At 41.1% G+C, this 18,235-nt stretch overlaps 3 protein-coding genes across 5 annotated transcripts; 2 read left to right on the top strand and 1 right to left on the bottom strand.

Annotated features, from left to right (window-relative positions):
* Positions 1-1,765: 1,765 nt before the first annotated feature.
* Positions 1,766-3,000, top strand: LOC135541627 (calmodulin-like protein 6). The gene is made up of 4 exons (XM_064967929.1): positions 1,766-1,824; positions 2,481-2,625; positions 2,754-2,851; positions 2,957-3,000. The coding sequence occupies exons 1-4, from the start codon at positions 1,776-1,778 to the stop codon at positions 2,998-3,000; spliced, it is 336 nt and encodes a 111-aa protein (XP_064824001.1). The 5' UTR covers positions 1,766-1,775.
* Positions 3,001-3,023: 23 nt separating this feature from the next.
* LOC135542227 (uncharacterized protein C3orf18 homolog) lies at positions 3,024-8,310 on the top strand. Its single transcript, XM_064969032.1, has 5 exons — positions 3,024-3,934; positions 5,098-5,593; positions 5,741-5,766; positions 5,998-6,124; positions 7,408-8,310. Exons 2-5 carry the CDS (start codon positions 5,303-5,305, stop codon positions 7,486-7,488), a joined length of 525 nt encoding a protein of 174 aa, XP_064825104.1. The 5' UTR covers positions 3,024-3,934; positions 5,098-5,302; the 3' UTR covers positions 7,489-8,310.
* Positions 8,311-8,355: 45 nt separating this feature from the next.
* On the bottom strand, positions 8,356-17,665 carry LOC135542228 (high mobility group protein HMGI-C-like). Of its 3 annotated transcripts, XM_064969035.1 has the most exons (7): positions 17,480-17,545; positions 17,336-17,366; positions 15,376-15,594; positions 13,946-14,029; positions 13,698-13,748; positions 13,305-13,343; positions 8,356-12,745 (listed from the first exon to the last, which is right to left on the bottom strand). In XM_064969035.1, the coding sequence occupies exons 3-7, from the start codon at positions 15,481-15,483 to the stop codon at positions 12,650-12,652; spliced, it is 378 nt and encodes a 125-aa protein (XP_064825107.1). In that variant the 5' UTR covers positions 15,484-15,594; positions 17,336-17,366; positions 17,480-17,545; the 3' UTR covers positions 8,356-12,649. The 3 variants fall into 3 exon arrangements, with proteins under 3 accessions (XP_064825107.1, XP_064825106.1, XP_064825105.1); XM_064969034.1 differs by lacking the exons at positions 17,336-17,366; positions 17,480-17,545 and adding an exon at positions 17,574-17,665; XM_064969033.1 differs by having other exon boundaries at positions 17,336-17,567.
* Between the last annotated feature and the right edge of the window lie 570 nt (positions 17,666-18,235).

The raw sequence follows: 18,235 nt of genomic DNA, 5'->3' as shown, positions 1-18,235 counted from the left end.
ACTACAGAGACAGGCTTGTGCAAGGTTACTTAGTTATGAACAGATCTCCGACCCAGGATTAGTTTTGGATTGTGTTTGTGTATCTGCTGGGTATTTATATATTTTAAAAAGTGTTCTAGACCCGTAAAAAAAACTTAAGCCCTTTTTCATATCTAAAATCTGTTGCTAAAATAAAACCAAGGTAGAAACATGTTCTGACCAAAGGATCCATGAGCCAAAAGCTTTTTCTTACTGGTGATGACTGTGAATCCCCATGAAACAGTAGCAATTTCTAAATGTTCCCTATGATGCTTCTTTCGTTGAATTGAAGTCCTCTGCGCTATTAGAAATAACCTTTGGCTCTAAGGTTGTACTAAAGAGATTCACTCGGGACTGCAAAGCACCTGCTGAAAAAGACTCCTACTCCCCAGTAAAAAGGCACATGACAGCCCGCTTGGAGTTTGCCAAAAGGCACCTAAAGGACTCTCACAACTACAGAGAGATCCTTGATGAAAACTTGCTCCAGAGTGCGCAGGACCTCAGATTGTGGTGAAGGCTCACCTTCAAACAGGACAACGACCCTAAGCACACAGCCAAGACAACACAGGAGTGGCTTCGGGACAAGTCTCTGAATGTCCTTGAGTGGTCCAGCCAGAGCCCAGACTTGAACCTGATCTAACATCTCTGGGGAGACCTGAAAATAGCTGTGCAGCGATGCTCCCCATCCAACTTTGAGAGCATATACAGAGAAGAATGGGAGAAACTCCCCCAAATACAGGTGTGCCAAGCTTGTAGTGTCATACCGAAGAAGACTCTTTTTTTGTAACAGTTTTTGCTTTGTCATTATGTGTAGATTGATGAGGGGGGGAGACAATGTAATCAATTTTAGACTAAGGCTGTAACGTAATAAAATGTGGAAAAAGTCAAGGTGTCTGAATACTTTCCAAATGCGCTATATACTAATCATATGTATGTTTAATTTGTATTATCAAAAGGATTTATATTGACAAATGACATGCCAGAAATCAGCCATATTTAACAGATGTATGTGAATCTCAAGGCACTGTAGTTCCAGCAAGTACAGAATAGATATCTCTTGGAAAAAGTGTAAACCCATCCCCTATATACAGTACCATAAAAAGTCTCCTTGTACAACTAACCCGGGGGAAAGGGTAACAGAGATTCTTGAGTAATAAAAAAAGGTAGATTTAGTCTCACTATGAATCGTGTCGGTGTACATCTCCTGTCAATTTCTCTAGCACCAAACAAAATGGCAAGTAACCTTTTGGAAGAATTCATCTATTTTTCTATAATTTGTAGGATTCTACAATTTGTCAACATGGGCTCATATTTGATACGTATTACATTTTCTTTAAAACTGACCTTTGGCCTTGGACATGAGCGTAAACATTTAGTAGTTAAGTACTTTCTTTGTACTTCTTAATCTGAGTGCGTTATTTACAGGCCTACTTGACATAACATATTTGGATGATTGAACTTTACTCAGTTCCATCAAAAGTTATTTGTTATTTACAGGCCTACTTGACATAACATATTTGGATGATTGAACTTTACTCAGTTCCATCAAAAGTTATTCGTTATTTACAGGCCTACTTGACATAACATATTTGGATGATTGAACTTTACTCAGTTCCATCAAAAGTTATTCTTATTCAGTCTTTTTTTTTGCTCTAATACAAGAACAGATCACTGAGTATAAAAGTGTTTTCGAGATGTTTGATGAGGAAGGAAATGGAACAGTGAAGACACAGGAGCTGGAGCGACTGATGAGTTGAATGGGAATCAATCCCACCAAGAGAGAGCTCCTTCAGATGGCCAAAGATGGTGAGCATATCGTTCACAATATGGCCTTCATTTTAACGTGACCATTGATATGTTTTATGTGCATAATATATAATCTTAACTATTTATTTGAGCAACTAATACAATGTTATCTACCATATTAATGATATGCTGTATTGTACAATTAACTTGTATAGCTGAAAAAAAAAGTCAACAATGCTTGTATTCCACTGTCAAATTTTTGTATGAAATTTTATCAAATGGTGCTGTTCTTCTCACACAGATGAGGGATGAACTTTTTCTGTGAAGATTCATTTTCAAAACCATTGTACTGTAACATAACATGTAGGATTTCTCTGTTATCACTAGATGCCAGTGTTTCACTGGGATTCACTTGTAAAATACTAGAACTCAGGTCTAGGCAATTAGTTTATCTCTGTCTTTAGTTCATCTCTGTCTTTAGGAATGTAATACATTCCTTACCACCAATAAATACCAACCACCCAGTACGGATACATATTGATTCCACTAACAACGTTAAAGACATCCTTAACTTTCCTCTTTATTTTTATTTATTCAAAATGCATCCAAAGAAATTGTATAACTAAGGCTGTCAAATTCTCATTTGGTTTCCTATTCACAGCTATATATAGCCAGTGGTAATATCTCCCTTATCACCTGTTTTTGTGTCATCACAGGAAAAGGTACTTTTAACTGTGAGAGCTTCCTGGCTTTGATGGCATTGGTTCATGAAAGTGCGAGGGGCCAACATGCTGTGCTACGAGCTGCTTTCAAGGTGTTTGAGAAAGAGGCCGAGGGATATATCGAGTGGAATACCCTGAAGTAAGCCTAACAATACCTACAGCAACTATGGCTTGATTCCAGTTTAGATACCTTTTTTGCAGACTGTTCTTCCCCAATATGTACTTAAATAACTTTTAGAATCAGTAACAAACCACCTCTATTTGCAGGTATGTGTTGATGAATGTAGGAGAACCACTGAATGAGTTAGAGGCAGAGCAAATGATGGAGGCAGATAAAGATGGATATGAAAGCTTCAATTATGAAGGTAAGAGTAGATTAGTCTCTTTTGTTTCTATCTTGTTGAGAATAACCTGGATAAGGTTGAACAAATAACCTTTATACCATTAAAAGCATAACATTTTCTTCCCAGAATTTGTGAACATGATGACTGGAGGCTCCTTCAAGATGAGCTAAGTGAATCAAAGAAGGCAAACATGAATAGGCAACATTATATTGGTCAGGGTTGACAGTGTAGGTTACTGTTATGAACATCATGCTTCACCGGTTTTGATCATGCATGTTGATAAAACAAGACAATTGCTTTCAATGTTGGTCTTGAAGCATGCAGATGTTTATATTTTAATTCATATAAAGATGTGGCTATTACTACCTTGTATGCTGACAGATTGACTTTTGGTGTAAATATAGTAATTCATATGTATGATTTCTTAAAATGACAACAACAAAACATCTGTACAACCTTAAGGTACTTACTATATGAATGAAAAGGGCTTGAGTGAAAGCACCTTGGCCTCACTGAGAATCTCCAGTCCCTTGCCTTTTTAGAGGATATTCATCAAAGGGTTACATTTCCAAGGCCAGCCACCCCCTCTGTCTGATAGCATCTGGTCTGCCCAACCAATAAATCCCATTCTCATCCCTAAAGCCAGATGGACAGCTCGGCGAGCCAACGGCAGCTGTCGCTTACACCCCATCCGACCTATCACAGGAGGGATGGGGGCTTTGGATCACAGGGCTATGGTTGCAGAATCCCTGGAGCTTCTACTGTTATATGAAACACAACAAGGGGCAAGGTAGGGGAACAGGTCTAAGGAGGCAAGGAGAGATCGACAGAGAATCCTTTGGAAGCAGCTAGTGGTTGGGTTGCTTTGTATGGAGTGGAGCAGCGGTGAAAACGAGTGTGTTTCCCATGTAAACAGCCCCTCAGTTAGTGGAGCAGCTGCCTGCGTTACTGCTGAAGAGCAGGGAGAAGCAGAAGAGGAGGAGGTGTAGAGAGGGGGAAACGTTCCTTCTCCTTGAGATATTACGCCTCCTCTATCTTGTTGCCTCCTACGGCTCCTTTTAATTTTTTTTTTAAATAGTGCTTCTCCTACCACATCGACGAAAGGTAGGTACTGACATAACATATACCACTAATCTGGGAGGGCATTTAAGGCGAGCTTGCATGTCACGTTGGCAGGATTAAAAGCCTTTATTTATTTATACTCATTGGCTTACAGAGGAATGATCACTGTGCAACAACATTCCATGGTGTGAATAAGACTAAGAGATAAACATGTTATATTATGAACATTTTATGTTGACTGTCTTTGCACTGTATTTGATCTCTAATTGGACAGTGACAAAGGCTGAGACTTTGCTCTTGGTTTTGATTGGTTGAGAGCTTGCACTGCACATGTTCCTCATTTGGTGAACAGACTGGCATGCAGGCAGGCTACATTCTGAGGGGGGCGGGACCCGGGATGGCTCATGTGTCTTTGTTTTCACTGTTTGTGTGACACTATAGTAGGGGGTCGGATGTCTGCCATACTATCGGCCAACAATATACATGGCATAATTCAGCATTTCATTACATTGACCCTCTAATTATATCTTATGAAGGCTTAATGAAGCCTTCATAAGCCCTTTATAAAGTCTATATAGATCCATGTCTGGGGGTTTGTTTTCCTCTGTATTGTATCTGCTTTGTTCTGACACCGTTTTCTCTCCTTCTGGTGCCCACATCCTGCCCACAACACTACCTGCTGCCCTGTCGGCACAACGGGTTATGGGGTTCAATCTGATGGAATCAGGGGTGGGGACGTATATGCTCTCACCTACTTCTACAAACACGTACTTTTACGTAGTGAAATTCTAGTCATGTCATGAGCACTGTGACAAACAGACAAGATTATTTTGCATTTAGTTTAGTAGTTATGGATGATGTATCTTGGTGGCAGATTGTTTCGTCATTTAAATCAAGATACACACCTGACTAATTTCGGCAGGTGACCAGAGGCTTTTGGCTTTATTTATATAATCCGAATTAAAATCCCCTCCTGTTTGACAAATGTGTCCCTCAGACCTCAAACATGCTACCCACCTAAACCTCTTCCCACTCTTTCCAAACCGTTTGCGGAAGGAAGGATGTTTGTGGCCTGTCATACACACACACACATGCACACCCAAAACCAACCTCCAATCAAACCAGAGCCATATGATATGCTATTGTAGTGTGCATAATATGTCTGTTTGTTTTCTGATCTGAAGGTGTAAAATGATCCGTTTCAGGTTCTGCCTGTAGAGTGTGTTCTGGTGTGCTCAATGCATTCCCAAAGCTTCAGTATACCTCAGTCCAGAGAGAGACAACCTGTGGCTGTTGTGACACACATGGGTGACTGAGATACAGAAAAGAGACACATTGAGACACCCACAGCAGTGGAACACAACAAGACAGCTCTCTACATTCCTCGGTTGTTTCATCTCAGCTGAAACCATGGATTCGACCATGGCCAAAACCACCGCTAGCTTTCTCTCCACTGTCTCCAGCATGACCCCCACCTCCATGACCTCCCTCCTCGCCATTACCACGGACGCAAGGATGGAACGGGACAATGTCACCGCATCCAGAACAACACTCATGACCAGTACCATTACTATAACAACAACCAACGAGACAAGCTACAACGCCACCAAGCTGCCAGAGGTGGCGTTAGAAGGCCCGGGGATGGGCATGGTGCTGGTGCCCTTTGGCATCATCACTGTAATTGGCCTGGCATTGGTCATGGTAAGACAGCAATCGCTTTATTCACTACCTAGTTTCCATGCCCACAAAATATGTCTGTTTGTCATGACAGTGTGAACGAGTCGCTTTTGCCCCTTTTATCTAATGAACAATGTGTCTCCCTGTGCCCCACCATGTCTCCCATCCCAGATGTTGTATATCAGGAAACGGAAGAGGTGAGGACATTAACTTTAATTGCAAAGTAGTTCATTATATAAGAGTTAGCAGTTCACGTTATCAGCCGGATTTGTGAAAGGGAGGGCTGTCCTTCATGCATATTCAAATAATCATAGCATTGACTCTCAGTAATGTGTGTTTCTCACATTTCATTAAACGTTTCAATACGAGATACATTTTTCTAACCTTTTCGTTCCCCCTCTGCCTTCTGCCCTGTGTTCACCGCCCAGACTGGAGAAGCTGAGGCACCAGCTGATGCCCATGTATAACTTTGACCCAGCAGAGGAACAGGATGACCTGGAACAGGAACTACTGGACCACAACCGGGACGGCAACCTCACAGGATCCAATAACAAGGTACTATATACACTACAAGCCTGAAGCAATGCTGCGGCTGCACTCCCATGTTCAATGATACTGATAATCTACCGTAGATCTGCGATGATACACAGAAGTCTTAGCGGTTCCATTATGTTCAGACTCATCTTGAATCGCCGGCAGCGATCTATTGTTCACTGATCTACAGTTATATTATATTATATCCGGCAGTTGGAACCAAAAATCGCACATTTGGACTCATCAGACCAAAGTACAGATTTCCACCGGTCTATTGTCCATTGTTTGTGTTTCTTGGCCCAAGCAGGTCTCTTCTTCATATTGGTATCCTTTAGTAGTGGTTTCTTTACAGCAATTCAACCATGAAGGCCACGCAGTCTCCTCTGAACAGTTGATGTTGAGATGTGTCTGTTACTTGAACTCTGTGAAGCATTTATTTGGGCTGCAATTTCTGAGGCCGGTAACTCTAATGAACTCTGGGCCTTCCTTGCCTGTGGCGATCCTCATGAAAGTCAGTTTCATCATAGCGCTTGATGGTTTTTGCGACTGCACTTGAAGAAACTTTCAAAGATCTTGAAATCTTCCGGAATGACTGACCTTCATGTCTGAAAGTAATGATGGACTGTTGTTTTTCTTTGCTTATTTGAGCTGTTCTTGCCATAATATGGACTTGGTATTTGACCAAATAGTGCTATCTTCTGTATACCACACCTCTACCTTGTCACAACACAACTGATTGGCTCAAACTTATTATGGAAAGAAATTCTACAAATGATCTTTTAACAAGGCATACCTTGTTAATTGAAATGCATTCCAGGTGACTACCTCATGAAGCTGGTTGAGAGAATGCCAAGAGTGTGCAAAGCTGTCATCAAGGCAAAGGGTGGCTAATTTGAAGAATCCAAGATATAAAATATATTTAGATTTGTATAACACTTTTCTGGTTACTACATGATTCCATATGTGTTATTTCATAGTTGTGATGTCTTCACTATTATTCTACAATTTAGAAAATAGTACAAATAAAAACCCTTGAATGAGTAGGTATGTCGAAAGTTGACTGGTACTGTAAGTATATCTATATAAGTAATCGATTCACTTTCCACCCCTTTCTTTGTTCCTAACGCTACATCACTAAACAGATGTAATAAGCAGTCATAGCAGGGGCAGATTCATTATTCATTGGCTACAAAATATTAATACAAAACAGTTGATATGACTGCTTATGACCATGGCAGTACAAAATAATATGGTGTCTCATGTCTCACAGTTATACCATTTTGCCCCCACCCCACCTCCTGTAGACTCTCACAACCTCCCAGGGGATGACGCAGAGACCCAGTCGCCTGGTCTTCACAGACGTAGCCAACGTTCTCAATGCATAACAGCACTCTTCCATGCATGAGAGGGGACTGGGGACTAGCTGTCCCATCATAGAGATCTGTCGCTCAGGAAAAAAAAAGGAAAACTGGATTGAAGGCCATGGAAACAGACTGATGTTTGGTGTATGTTTTTTTCAGGGTGGGCTATAAGGGAATTCTGATGTTTTAGTTGTGGCGTAGTCTTATTTTCATTGTCTACAGTTTATAACTTGTCGTCAGTGACTGAGTTGGGAATTATGGGGAAACGATGCGAGTAATGATTTTGCACTGGTTGTTATTGGTTGCACAAATACTTCCAAGTGTGGTGCATTGTGGGATCGCTGTCTTTCTCTGCAGTTCTAGTGATATTGGTGGCAGAATTGCTGGAGCTCCCACCTCGTTCTCTAATGAGAACGTTGTCTCGAATGTATTATTTATTTTCCACACGTTTGTATTTTGCTGCTAAATGTAGACAACCACATTGGACAAGTGACTCCCTATAAAACGGGTTATGCTAAATGTTGAACTGCTTCCATAATGGTGGTGGATAAGAGACCTGGACGTTCTGCACATTGGGAAACAAGAACACAACATTAGGAGATCTGGAGAACTATTACTGCTGCAGGACAATGCCTGGGGAACTGTAACCCACCTAGTGTACACTACTATACTGTAATGTACTCACACAAGTCCAAAATGTGTCCTTCAGCACTTACGCCTCTATGGGAACTCTCCATTTGCCATCAGAGTATTACTAGTAGTGTGTTTCCTCGATAACAAGTAATAAAGCAGCTGGTTTCTATACACTAAAACAGAGTATCTAAACCACAGTATTTTGACGACCACTTATTGTGCTAAGATTGTTTGATGAACACATGACAAACAAACAAATATGTGAACCTTTTTATTGGTTACAGAAAGGCCAAGTAGCACCTCTATACTTATGCAAACACACAACGAAGCGAGACAGATCAGAGTCAAATTAGAAAACAGCCATTTGAGTTGCGTATTCAAGTTCAAATGGATTGAAATCCAAAATAAATCAAAACAATATATGAAAGACTAAAATAAAAAGGGAGACCTTTTCATCGATCGCAAACACAAAAAAGATTAAAACTGGAGATGTTACAAGATAAGAGAACCTAACTACTCTATTCAATATTTAAAAACCCTCATACAATAAAGCATAACAGCAAGTACATGAAATAAACTCCTAAAATGTTTATACTGAATATATCAATATCAGTCAGCTCATTTAGAGCAACACTGTGATTAAAATATAGATAGTGGCTATCCTGACATTGCTGAGGTATGACTGTGGTTAGGTTAGGAGGCACTCTTACTGACGTCATAGTACAGTACTTTGGGTTTATTTACCTACAGATGTAGGATCTTCATTTGATCCAGTTTGCTACAGCAGAAACATAATCCTGCAGCAACAAGAAATGTGAATTATTATGTGGATTACATTTTTGTAAGGTTTGATACATTTTTCATTAGAGCAAATCAAGTCTGAAATTTCAAAGTGGAATTCACAACCTTAAGAAGCCGTTTTCAATCTCATATACTACAAGTTTACATTTCCTGCAGTGCAAGGAATAATCTCAGCAACAAAAATGTGGTCAAATTAAGATCCTACATCTGTATACAGTATGCTGTTACGGACAAAGTGAGATGAGTGGACCTCTGATATAGTTGTTCCATAGCTATGGTAAGATTGCAGGGGACAAGCAAAGCTAAAAACCAGCCAGTCACCCCTCTGAGGGCCAAAGCAGACTAGTTTCAGAGGTAGTCCACAGCGCAAACAGTGATGCCATCCAAAGAGGTGAAGTAACAAGAGGTTGGAAAAGAGTCACAGACATACTAACTTGCAATTGGCAGAAAACTAAACGTTTGAACTTTCCCTAGAAAAAGATTGCACGTGGATAAGTCCACGCACTCCAGAAATACATTACAGTAAGATCCAAAACAAAGTGTTAACTCACTATTTCACGTCACTTCACTGACACCAGTTCAACTAATGTAAGGATTGTTAATGCAACACATCTGTAGTGTGAAAGTGAAAGCTTGAAATGAAGTAATGATCGCATGGTATCTTATGTAAAAAGTGAAGAGAGGGAAAAATGTAAGGGCTCACAGAGGTCGTGATAAATCTTTTTTTTTTTTAAGTCATGAGTAAGTAACCAACTACAGTAAACAGTAAACTATTGGGTCATTTTGAACCCAGGTAGATAGACCAAGGCCTCGATTCAATCAGATCGAGTGTTAACCCACGTTAGCCGACATCCGCATAGGTGATGTTTTGGCAGTGTTAGAGGTCCAGTATTACTACGGCAGGAGCTAACTCATCATGTGTGTCACCAACCCTTCCCTTCCTTATTATCCCTATCCCTGCGTTAGCCCAAAAAGGCGATAGAAAGTGTAGGCTCTATCCATGATAGAAATGATCCATGATAGATCTGTTGGATATAAAGTCGGGTGTGGTTTCGTTCCATCCAATGGCAGTGTCCGCGATAAGGTAACTCAGGGAGCCGCTTGTGGATTTGACAGCTCCAACGCAGTTCCCCCTCCAAAAACAACCGATATGTGAATGTAGCACGGATCTGATAGAATCTAGACCCAAGTCTTATCTCAGATATTTCATCAGAGCATTACCACTAAAGGCTGCTGCTGGGACCCGCTTAAAGAGTCAGTCAGCGTGGAAGTGAGAGTGCGAGGCTAGTGGGTACAGTGTGTATGGGATTGTCCTGAGTAGGTGTGTGTGTGTGTGTGTGTGTGTGTGTGTGTGTGTGTGTGTGTGTGTGTGTGTGTGTGTGTGTGTGTGTGTGTGTGTGTGTGTGTGTGTGTGTGTCTTTTTTTTTTTTTTTTGGTATGGGGAGAGGCTATAAAGAGTTCTCCTCTGCTTTTCTGTGACTGAGGTAGACTGAAAGGCATAGGAACTGAGGTGAGTTATGGTCTTAATGAGGTTTATGTGTGTCAAGTAATATTGTGAATGTCAAAAACAGATCAGAAATACACAATAAAAATTGAATAATATCATAACTGAGTAGAATAACACATGAATCACACCTGAATAGCTATGCGCATAGCCATATTAAGGCAAAAAATACCTGGGGGCCATACTTGTGAACAATAGAACAGGTTGAAGATTTAGTTTAAGCAATCAGCCAATTAAAATCGTTGATGTAGTTGTACGTGATCAAAGGCTACATGTTAGCTGTTCCCATTACATAACCTGCCACATGCTAAGCTCACCAGGTGGCTGTATATATGTGTATTTATATCTGGTTGAAATTCTGTATCAGCTAATCAAAATATGTACTTGGACATTATCCAACACTTGTCCATGGAAGCGCCCTTAACAGAAGTCAAATGGCAGGATCTGCTATTCAAAGTTACTGAAACAACACAAGCAACTTCAAGTGGACAATTAGCTCACAGTGTCGCCAGCCTGGTTCCTGGTACCATTTGCCGTTTGCGGCAAGCTTGAATCCCAGGGGAGATAATGTTTTTTCCTTTGAAATGTAGAATGACAGTTATTGTGATAGTATGTAGTGCAGCCAGAACCTTGTAAATTAAGATTGACAAATATCTTTAATGAGGACCTTTTTGGAGTCCATCTTGCAGACCGACACCTAGGCTACTGCTACGCATGGGGTGTAGTGCTGCCAGTGCCGGAACGGCGCTCCACCACCTCCCAGAATGGTGCTTCTTTAATAAAGTTTGGATCAAAGCTGAATCGGTGTCTCGCAAGACACTTAATGATTCATTTGTATTTTGCATAGGCCTAACATACCGAATATAATATCATCGTATAAGATTACTGTTAGACCAAAAACACCACTTAATTTCTTATGTAGGCTGCACTTATACGTACAATATTATATATGTATTATTAAAGGAAAATTCAACTCACAAAACTACCTTTAGGTATTTCTTTAGACCACTGTTGATGTCAGCAATCGAGTTTTCAAGATGTAGAACTTTAAAATACAGAAAGTGTCTCAGTTTGATGCGTATTGCAGAACACATCACACTGTGACACTATGTATTTTCAAAGTTCTATATTTTGTAAATACTTTTTGGACGATGTAGGATCAACTTAAATGTTGCATAGACCTCCTTTATATTTTCTCTGTAAAAAGCACATGGATGTATGTGGAACGGACAAGCAAAAACATACGATTTTGTTATATGTGTGATAACAAGCTTTGTCGAACGTAACGTTGGTGAGTAGCCTAGTCAAGGACGCGATGATCCTGCAATATCGTCACTCTACACTAGAGACCAAGTGAAGTGGAACAAAAGTAAAACATTGAATTTGGAGGTTTAAATATATCCCTCTGGGCAAGTTCACCTATTTTAAGAAATGCCATTGGTTTGTGTAGAAAAAGTTTAAGATCTTTGATAGGCAGATGCAGGATTTGTTAGGAAATAATCACTGCCACCTGGTGAGGTTAGCATAGGGCTAAATGTGCCAGGTTATTTAATGGGAACAGCCAACGTGTAGCATTTGATCATATCCAACTATGTCAACAATTTAAATTGGCAGATGCTTAAACTTGAACAAAAACTTGTTCTAACGTTCGCAAGTATGGCCCCCTAAGGTTTTATTGAGTGTGGTTAGAGCAATGTAGTAAAAACAAAACCTGATGTGTGATGTGAAGTCATGTCATGTCAGACTTAATTCTGTTCATGTTCATGTATACCCATTCCAACGTATATCTAACAAAATATCCCCGTGTTTCTTCACAATCAGGACAGACAGTTACGTTTAAGCCGAGCTCCTGCGTGACAATAGGGTCAAATGGGTCATGAATCTTGTCCCGGTAATGTGTTTTGAAATGTCAGTCACATTTGATGACAACAGCTGCATCCTTTTTTTTTTTTTAAACCCTCCCCACCATTAACACCACAAACACATACACGCACGCATCAACCAATCTCTGAACAGCCCCACCCACTGACCCGAATCCTAAGTAATCAATCAACTGACCAAAGCTATGTCCATCATTGATCCAGCCTCAGTGCTGGACAGACTCCAGTCACAATACCACCATCAGGCCTACTGTTCTACAAAGCAGGGCTATTATCTGTTGTTTTTGGAATCCTCATGACAATGGAGGTTAGATTGTACACCTCTTTGTCTCTGCCCAAACCTTGAGGTAGTTTTGTGGCACATTGTCTACTCCCCCTCTGCCACTTCCTGGGCTGGAGCCTGAGATGGCGAAGCCTCAGTGGGCAGAGACTGTGAGGGGCCCTCAGTTTCTTCTGAAGGACTCTGTGACAAAACACAAACATACAGACATTAGTGTGCGTGTGTGTGTGTGTGCGCAATGATGTACTTGTATGAGTGTGTAGATGAGTGATGTGGGGAAATAGGTCTGGCTGTGAGACCAAGAAATGCTAGGGAGAAGACGGTTATGTCAGGAAACCAAGACGACAGGGGAAGAGAGCAGTTATATCAGGTTTCCCCTCTCAGCATTGACTCATTCTTCCCCTTCTCATGTCTGTGTCTGAAAGATGGAGTCTTAACGGTTTCAGTTCTTAATGTGTTTTAACTTCTTTGAAACTCGCCTCTGCAGTGAAAACTGTGATAAGATGGATGAGGGTGTTGAGTGACGTTGGCCTCTTTTTGTGCATGCTGTTGGTGTAATCTGTTGATTCTCTGAAAGAAGGTGCTGTATGAACGGAAGTGTCTCGTGCACTCCGCCTTAAGCTCAGGCCTATATGCACCTCCATGAAAGTAGCGGTCAAGTACAATAGGTAAGAGGAAACATTGTTTGGAGAAAAAACAAACATAATATGACCTATTATGCTGTACTAACAATATCTCTTACCTGCTGTTCCTGGATCACCTCTTGAACTACTTTCTGGGGCTGTGGAGAAGAATAACAGTGACAGAAGGAGAAGAGATAAAACATTCAACGAATCAGTAAAACTCTTCATCGCATAGCTCAGAGGTGGACAACTTCAATTGTGAAGGGGGGGGGGGGGGTTGCTATGTTTGTCTTGTAATCAGTGGCTGATTTAGACCTAGGACACCAGGTGAGGGGGACGCTCCTCCTGTCAATCAATGACATCAGTCAGGAAAAACAGGAGGGCCCTACTGCCCTTAAGGACTGGGGTTGTACATCCCCAGATTATGAAGAGAGATAGGAGTCTAGAGACATTTGAGATATATGTCTCATTACATTCGTGCACATGAGTGAGTTTGTATGTTAGTCCCATACCCATTTCCTTGGCCGGCCCCGAGGTCTTCTCTCCCCGACTGGCTGTACTTTCTGACACAGAAAGGATGGAGGATAAAGCAGAGAATATTGTATTGTTTTTTTTTATTTAGACATAAGGCCATGTCTACTCACAACCGTATTGTTGCAATTGTTATTTTCTGTTCAGCTCCTGTGCCTAGTTTGACACTTTATTTTTTATTGAATATTTCATAATAACTATATACATGAACATGAGAGGTTGATCTTACCTTGGGTGTGGCACGAGGCCCCTTGTTCTTGCTTCCTCTGGGTCGTCCTCTGGGTCTCTTTGGGGTTGGGGGGCCAGTGGGCTCCTGGGGAGAGCAAGAGCAAAATAAGGAACTGCCATACGGTTGGTACTCTGAATCTATCCACAGCAAAAAAAGGAACTGCCATATGGTTGGTACTCTGACTCTATCCACAGCAAAATAAGGAACTGCCATACGGTTGGTACTCTGACTCTATCCACAGCAAAATAAAGAGCTGCCATACGGTTGGTACTCTGACTCTATCCACAGCAAAATAAGGAACTGCCATACGGTTGGTCCTCTGAATCTATCCACAGCAAAAAAAGGAACTGCCATATGGTTGGTACTCTGACTCTATCCACAGGAAAATAAGGAACTGCCATACGGTTGGTACTCTGACTCTATCCACAGCAAAATAAGGAACTGCCATACGGTTGGTACTCTGACTCTATCCACAGCAAAATAAAGAACTGCCATACGGTTGGTACTCTGACTCTATCCACAGCAAAATAAGGAACTGCCATACGGTTGGTACTCTGAATCTATCCACAGCAAAATAAGGAACTGCCATATGGTTGGTACTCTGACTCTATCCACAGCAAAATAAGGAACTGCCATACGGTTGGTACTCTGACTCTATCCACAGCAAAATAAGGAACTGCCATACGGTTGGTACTCTGACTCTATCCACAGCAAAATAAGGAACTGCCATACGGTTGGTACTCTGAATCTATCCACAGCAAAATAAGGAACTGCCATACGGTTGGTACTCTGAATCTATCCACAGCAAAAGCAGCCGTACTCCACACCACACCACAGTTGTTAAAATGAGCATTTGAGTTAAACTTCAATTTTCAATTTCAAATCAAATTGTATTTGTCACATGCCGAATACAACAGGTGTAGACCTTACAGTGAAACGCTTACTTACAAGCCCTTAACCAACAATGCAGGTAAGAAAAATAAGTATTGCGTAAAAAATTGAAAAGTAACAAAATTAAATAAAGATAAATAATTAAAGAGCAGCAGTTGTGCTACAGTAATATGTACATGTAGGTAGAGGTGGGGGGACAATGCAAATAGTCTGGGTAGTCATTTGATTAGCTGTTCAGGATGGCTTGGGGGTATAAGCTGTTAAGAAGCCTTTTGGACCTAGACTTGTAGCTCCAGTACAGCTTGCCGTGCGGTAGAAGAGAAAGCATTCTATGACTTGTGTGGCTGGTGTCTTTGACAAATTTTAGGGCCTTCCTCTGACACCGCCTGGTATAGAGGTCCTGGATGGCAGAAAGTCAGTCCGTATCCAGTCAGGATACTCTCGATGGTACAGTTGTAATGTTATTGTGTAATATAGAGTCCTATACAGTGTAATGAGTGTATGAGGTGTTGATGTGGAGGATGCTGTGGTGATCCAACCTGCTGTTGTTTCCGTGGGCGTCCCCGGCCCCTGCGTGGAGGTGTGGAGGCAGGTGATTGGGCCACTCCTGGCTGTGGTGACGGCTCCTTGGTCCCACTGTTGCTCATCCCTGTGTCTGTCCACCAGCGAAGTGAAATGGGGGATGTGGGCTTGGATGTCCAGAGCTCAGGCCTCAGGGGAGAGGGTTAGGGAGAGGCAGACTTAGCCGTGATTGGTACCTGGGAAGTAAAAGGGGGCTTCAAGTTAGCTAGTCTCTGTTGCGCAACATTTTTCTAGTAGGCCTACTGAAAAGGTATACAGTTTATACTATACATGTGCATACTATCGTGCATAATCTGTGTATGTACGAATGCGACTGGATGCTGGACACCTTAATACAAACACGCTTCCCCCCTTTCTCTATGCACCTCATAAAATTCTAATGAAAGACCACAATGCTTTCGTCTTGCAGGCAGTCACAGAGCAAGTGTGAGAACTGCTTAATATAAGCCTTGGCAACGGGCATAACAGGTTCACTGGACACAGACAGGGGTTTGGCATAGGTGGGGATACATGAGCTCAGTCTGCAGTAACTATAAGTAGCAAAGATATTCACAACTCAATATCCCATCCAATGTTGAGATCTAACCCATTCTATATCCAGTCCCTACCGGTTCCTATTGGATACCATTGGTAGTCCATGTCTGTGTAGCTGTATATATAGGCTATATGCGTGCATGTTTGCATATTTGTTAATTAAGAGGATGTGAGTATTTCGTGCTTTCAACATGGGCTTCTCCGTTACTTTGTACTCGTCACTTGAGCTCAGATAGGCCTCAAATATAACCTGCCAAATCAAATCAAGTCTTGTCTGCACTTTGTATACAGATATTGGAGGCAAAAATTCAGTGCTAAATATTTTGCGGCTACACGGAGTAGCTACTTTTGTTCATTTTACTAATAACTCAAAACTAATTTAGTCTTTCATTCCTTAATTTCTTAATTTTGTTGTTCATTTTGACTGATTATCCCATGGAAAAGTGTAGAGCAGAATCAAAATGTCAGGCTCAAGGTCATGCACAGACCAATCAAAACAAAATGTAACAAAAATAAGACCTATCCTCTGTGTTGCATTGCTAACACTATAGCGTTCTTTACCAACAGCTGCATCAAAGCAGGAAGTTGGGAGCTGGAATTGTGTCTATCAGCAGGAGTAGGCTACAATGTTTCTAAACACACGTGAAGTGGGCTATATGAACAAATACTTTTGCATAGCGGGAGACGATTCGTTTAACTACGTTTTTGGCAGTGAACAAGGACTGAATGTATCTTTTCCATATGGGCGGTAATTGCAACCATAAAACCACATTCTGTGCATTCTTTTAAAACGACCAAAATATGTCGCAGCAGACTTCATTCAAGTAGTCACATCTCCTCCTTTTAAACTTTCACTTTGGATATTAAACAGATTTGGTCTAGTTGACCGAAACGGCGCCACTTACCACCATAACATAGCCTATAGGTTAGAGCAGTGGTATGGTGTCCAATGGAGCAGGACTTTTAAAAGCACGGTAGATCACGCCAGACAAAAGTCAACTCTTAGTTAATTTGCATCTGTTATAGCTTAGCTAGCCTAGTAGTCCAACACGGCATCGTCAATAAATGTTTAATTAGGATATTTCAGGAATTCTACATAATTATTAAGCCTACATATTCTGTGTGGAGTCGTTCATGTTACCTTACAACCGGTGCGAAAGCCATGTGTTTAAAGCAAGCGACAGATGATGCAGGGAGAGAGCAAGAGCAAACCATATCGAATCAGATCGAATGACAGCAGTTTGTTTGCGGGTAACCATTTTACTTGATCTGATCTGAGTGCACGATTGTAACCCATTCATCAGGTTGAAAAGTGACAAAATAGCAACAATGTTATTGTAGAAAATGAAACAATGGGAAAGGTTAAATAAGTGTTTCACCTACCTTGCTCCCACCAGTTGGTTTTGCTGTTAGCCTACTTAATAAAAACCGCAATGGAATTGCAGGAAAGTTTAGCCTACTATTCAGTGTGTATATTATTCTTAAAATGTCCTTCTATTACAGACAGTCGCCTTTAATAAAGTTTACCTTGGAATAAACTGACACTGCCTCCTTACTTTTTCTCTCCCTCTTCCCCTCCCTCCTTTCCTCTATCTCACTCTGTTTGTGTGTGATCCCTTACGTTTGTCTGCCGTATCCTCGTTCACGAATACCCCAGTTGAAGTATGATGGGGGTTGGAGCTGGAGCATATATGAACATTGCATACTTTCTCTATTAAAGCATGCTCCAGGAGAGCGGTGGGGGTAGGAGGGGTGAAACAGTCGAACACGCCCCTTGCTCAGTGGACCACCCACATGTGAGTGGTAGGCATCATATAGGCTACACTAGTTCTAGATTCTGCAGATCATACATTTGCAGTAGCATGAACATACAGCAGGAATTCTCTACAAATAGGCCTATGGATTCTCCTAGAATTCTCTACAAATAGGCCTATGGATTCTCCTAGAATTCTCTACAAATAGGGCTGTTGAAAACGAATGGCAACTCTTCAATGCTTCCTGAAACCACTAATATGCAGCATGAAAATGCAGTACTTTATACATGTGAAAAAGTACGAGTGATTGAGAATAACAATGAATTACCTCCAGCTATGAAGACAAAACACATTGAGAGAAAATAAAAACCCATTTGACCAAAACAGGCTGTTCAAGGCTTGTTCAAAACAAACTGATGTAGGCTTATTCACATGTATATGATCAATATCAATGAAAAAGTCTCTGCACCATGGAATAAAATGTAGTCAGAAGGCATGACTGGAGATTTTTTAGTGCTACTTTGTTACT

This window comes from Oncorhynchus masou, chromosome 6, assembly GCF_036934945.1.
Source record: "Oncorhynchus masou masou isolate Uvic2021 chromosome 6, UVic_Omas_1.1, whole genome shotgun sequence".
NCBI lineage: Eukaryota > Metazoa > Chordata > Actinopteri > Salmoniformes > Salmonidae > Oncorhynchus > Oncorhynchus masou.
This window is presented reverse-complemented; position numbering and strand designations above follow the sequence as displayed.

What these genes read in the sequence shown, in the direction of transcription:
- LOC135541627 (XM_064967929.1), top strand. Translation starts at nt 1,776, where the DNA reads ATGGGAATCAATCCCACCAAGAGAGAGCTCCTTCAGATGGCCAAAGAT. An exon ending in CCTTCAGATGGCCAAAGATG is followed by an intron (nt 1,825 to 2,480) that starts GTGAGCATATCG and finishes GTGTCATCACAG; the next exon opens with GAAAAGGTACTTTTAACTGT. An exon ending in TGAAAGCTTCAATTATGAAG is followed by an intron (nt 2,852 to 2,956) that starts GTAAGAGTAGAT and finishes TTTTCTTCCCAG; the next exon opens with AATTTGTGAACATGATGACT.
- LOC135542227 (XM_064969032.1), top strand. Translation starts at nt 5,303, where the DNA reads ATGGATTCGACCATGGCCAAAACCACCGCTAGCTTTCTCTCCACTGTC. An exon ending in TTGGCCTGGCATTGGTCATG is followed by an intron (nt 5,594 to 5,740) that starts GTAAGACAGCAA and finishes CTCCCATCCCAG; the next exon opens with ATGTTGTATATCAGGAAACG. An exon ending in TCACAGGATCCAATAACAAG is followed by an intron (nt 6,125 to 7,407) that starts GTACTATATACA and finishes CACCTCCTGTAG; the next exon opens with ACTCTCACAACCTCCCAGGG.
- LOC135542228 (XM_064969034.1), bottom strand. Translation starts at nt 15,483, where the DNA reads ATGAGCAACAGTGGGACCAAGGAGCCGTCACCACAGCCAGGAGTGGCC. An exon ending in GCCCACGGAAACAACAGCAG is followed by an intron (nt 14,030 to 15,375) that starts GTTGGATCACCA and finishes TGCTCTCCCCAG; the next exon opens with GAGCCCACTGGCCCCCCAAC. An exon ending in GGGGCCGGCCAAGGAAATGG is followed by an intron (nt 13,344 to 13,697) that starts GTATGGGACTAA and finishes TCTTCTCCACAG; the next exon opens with CCCCAGAAAGTAGTTCAAGA.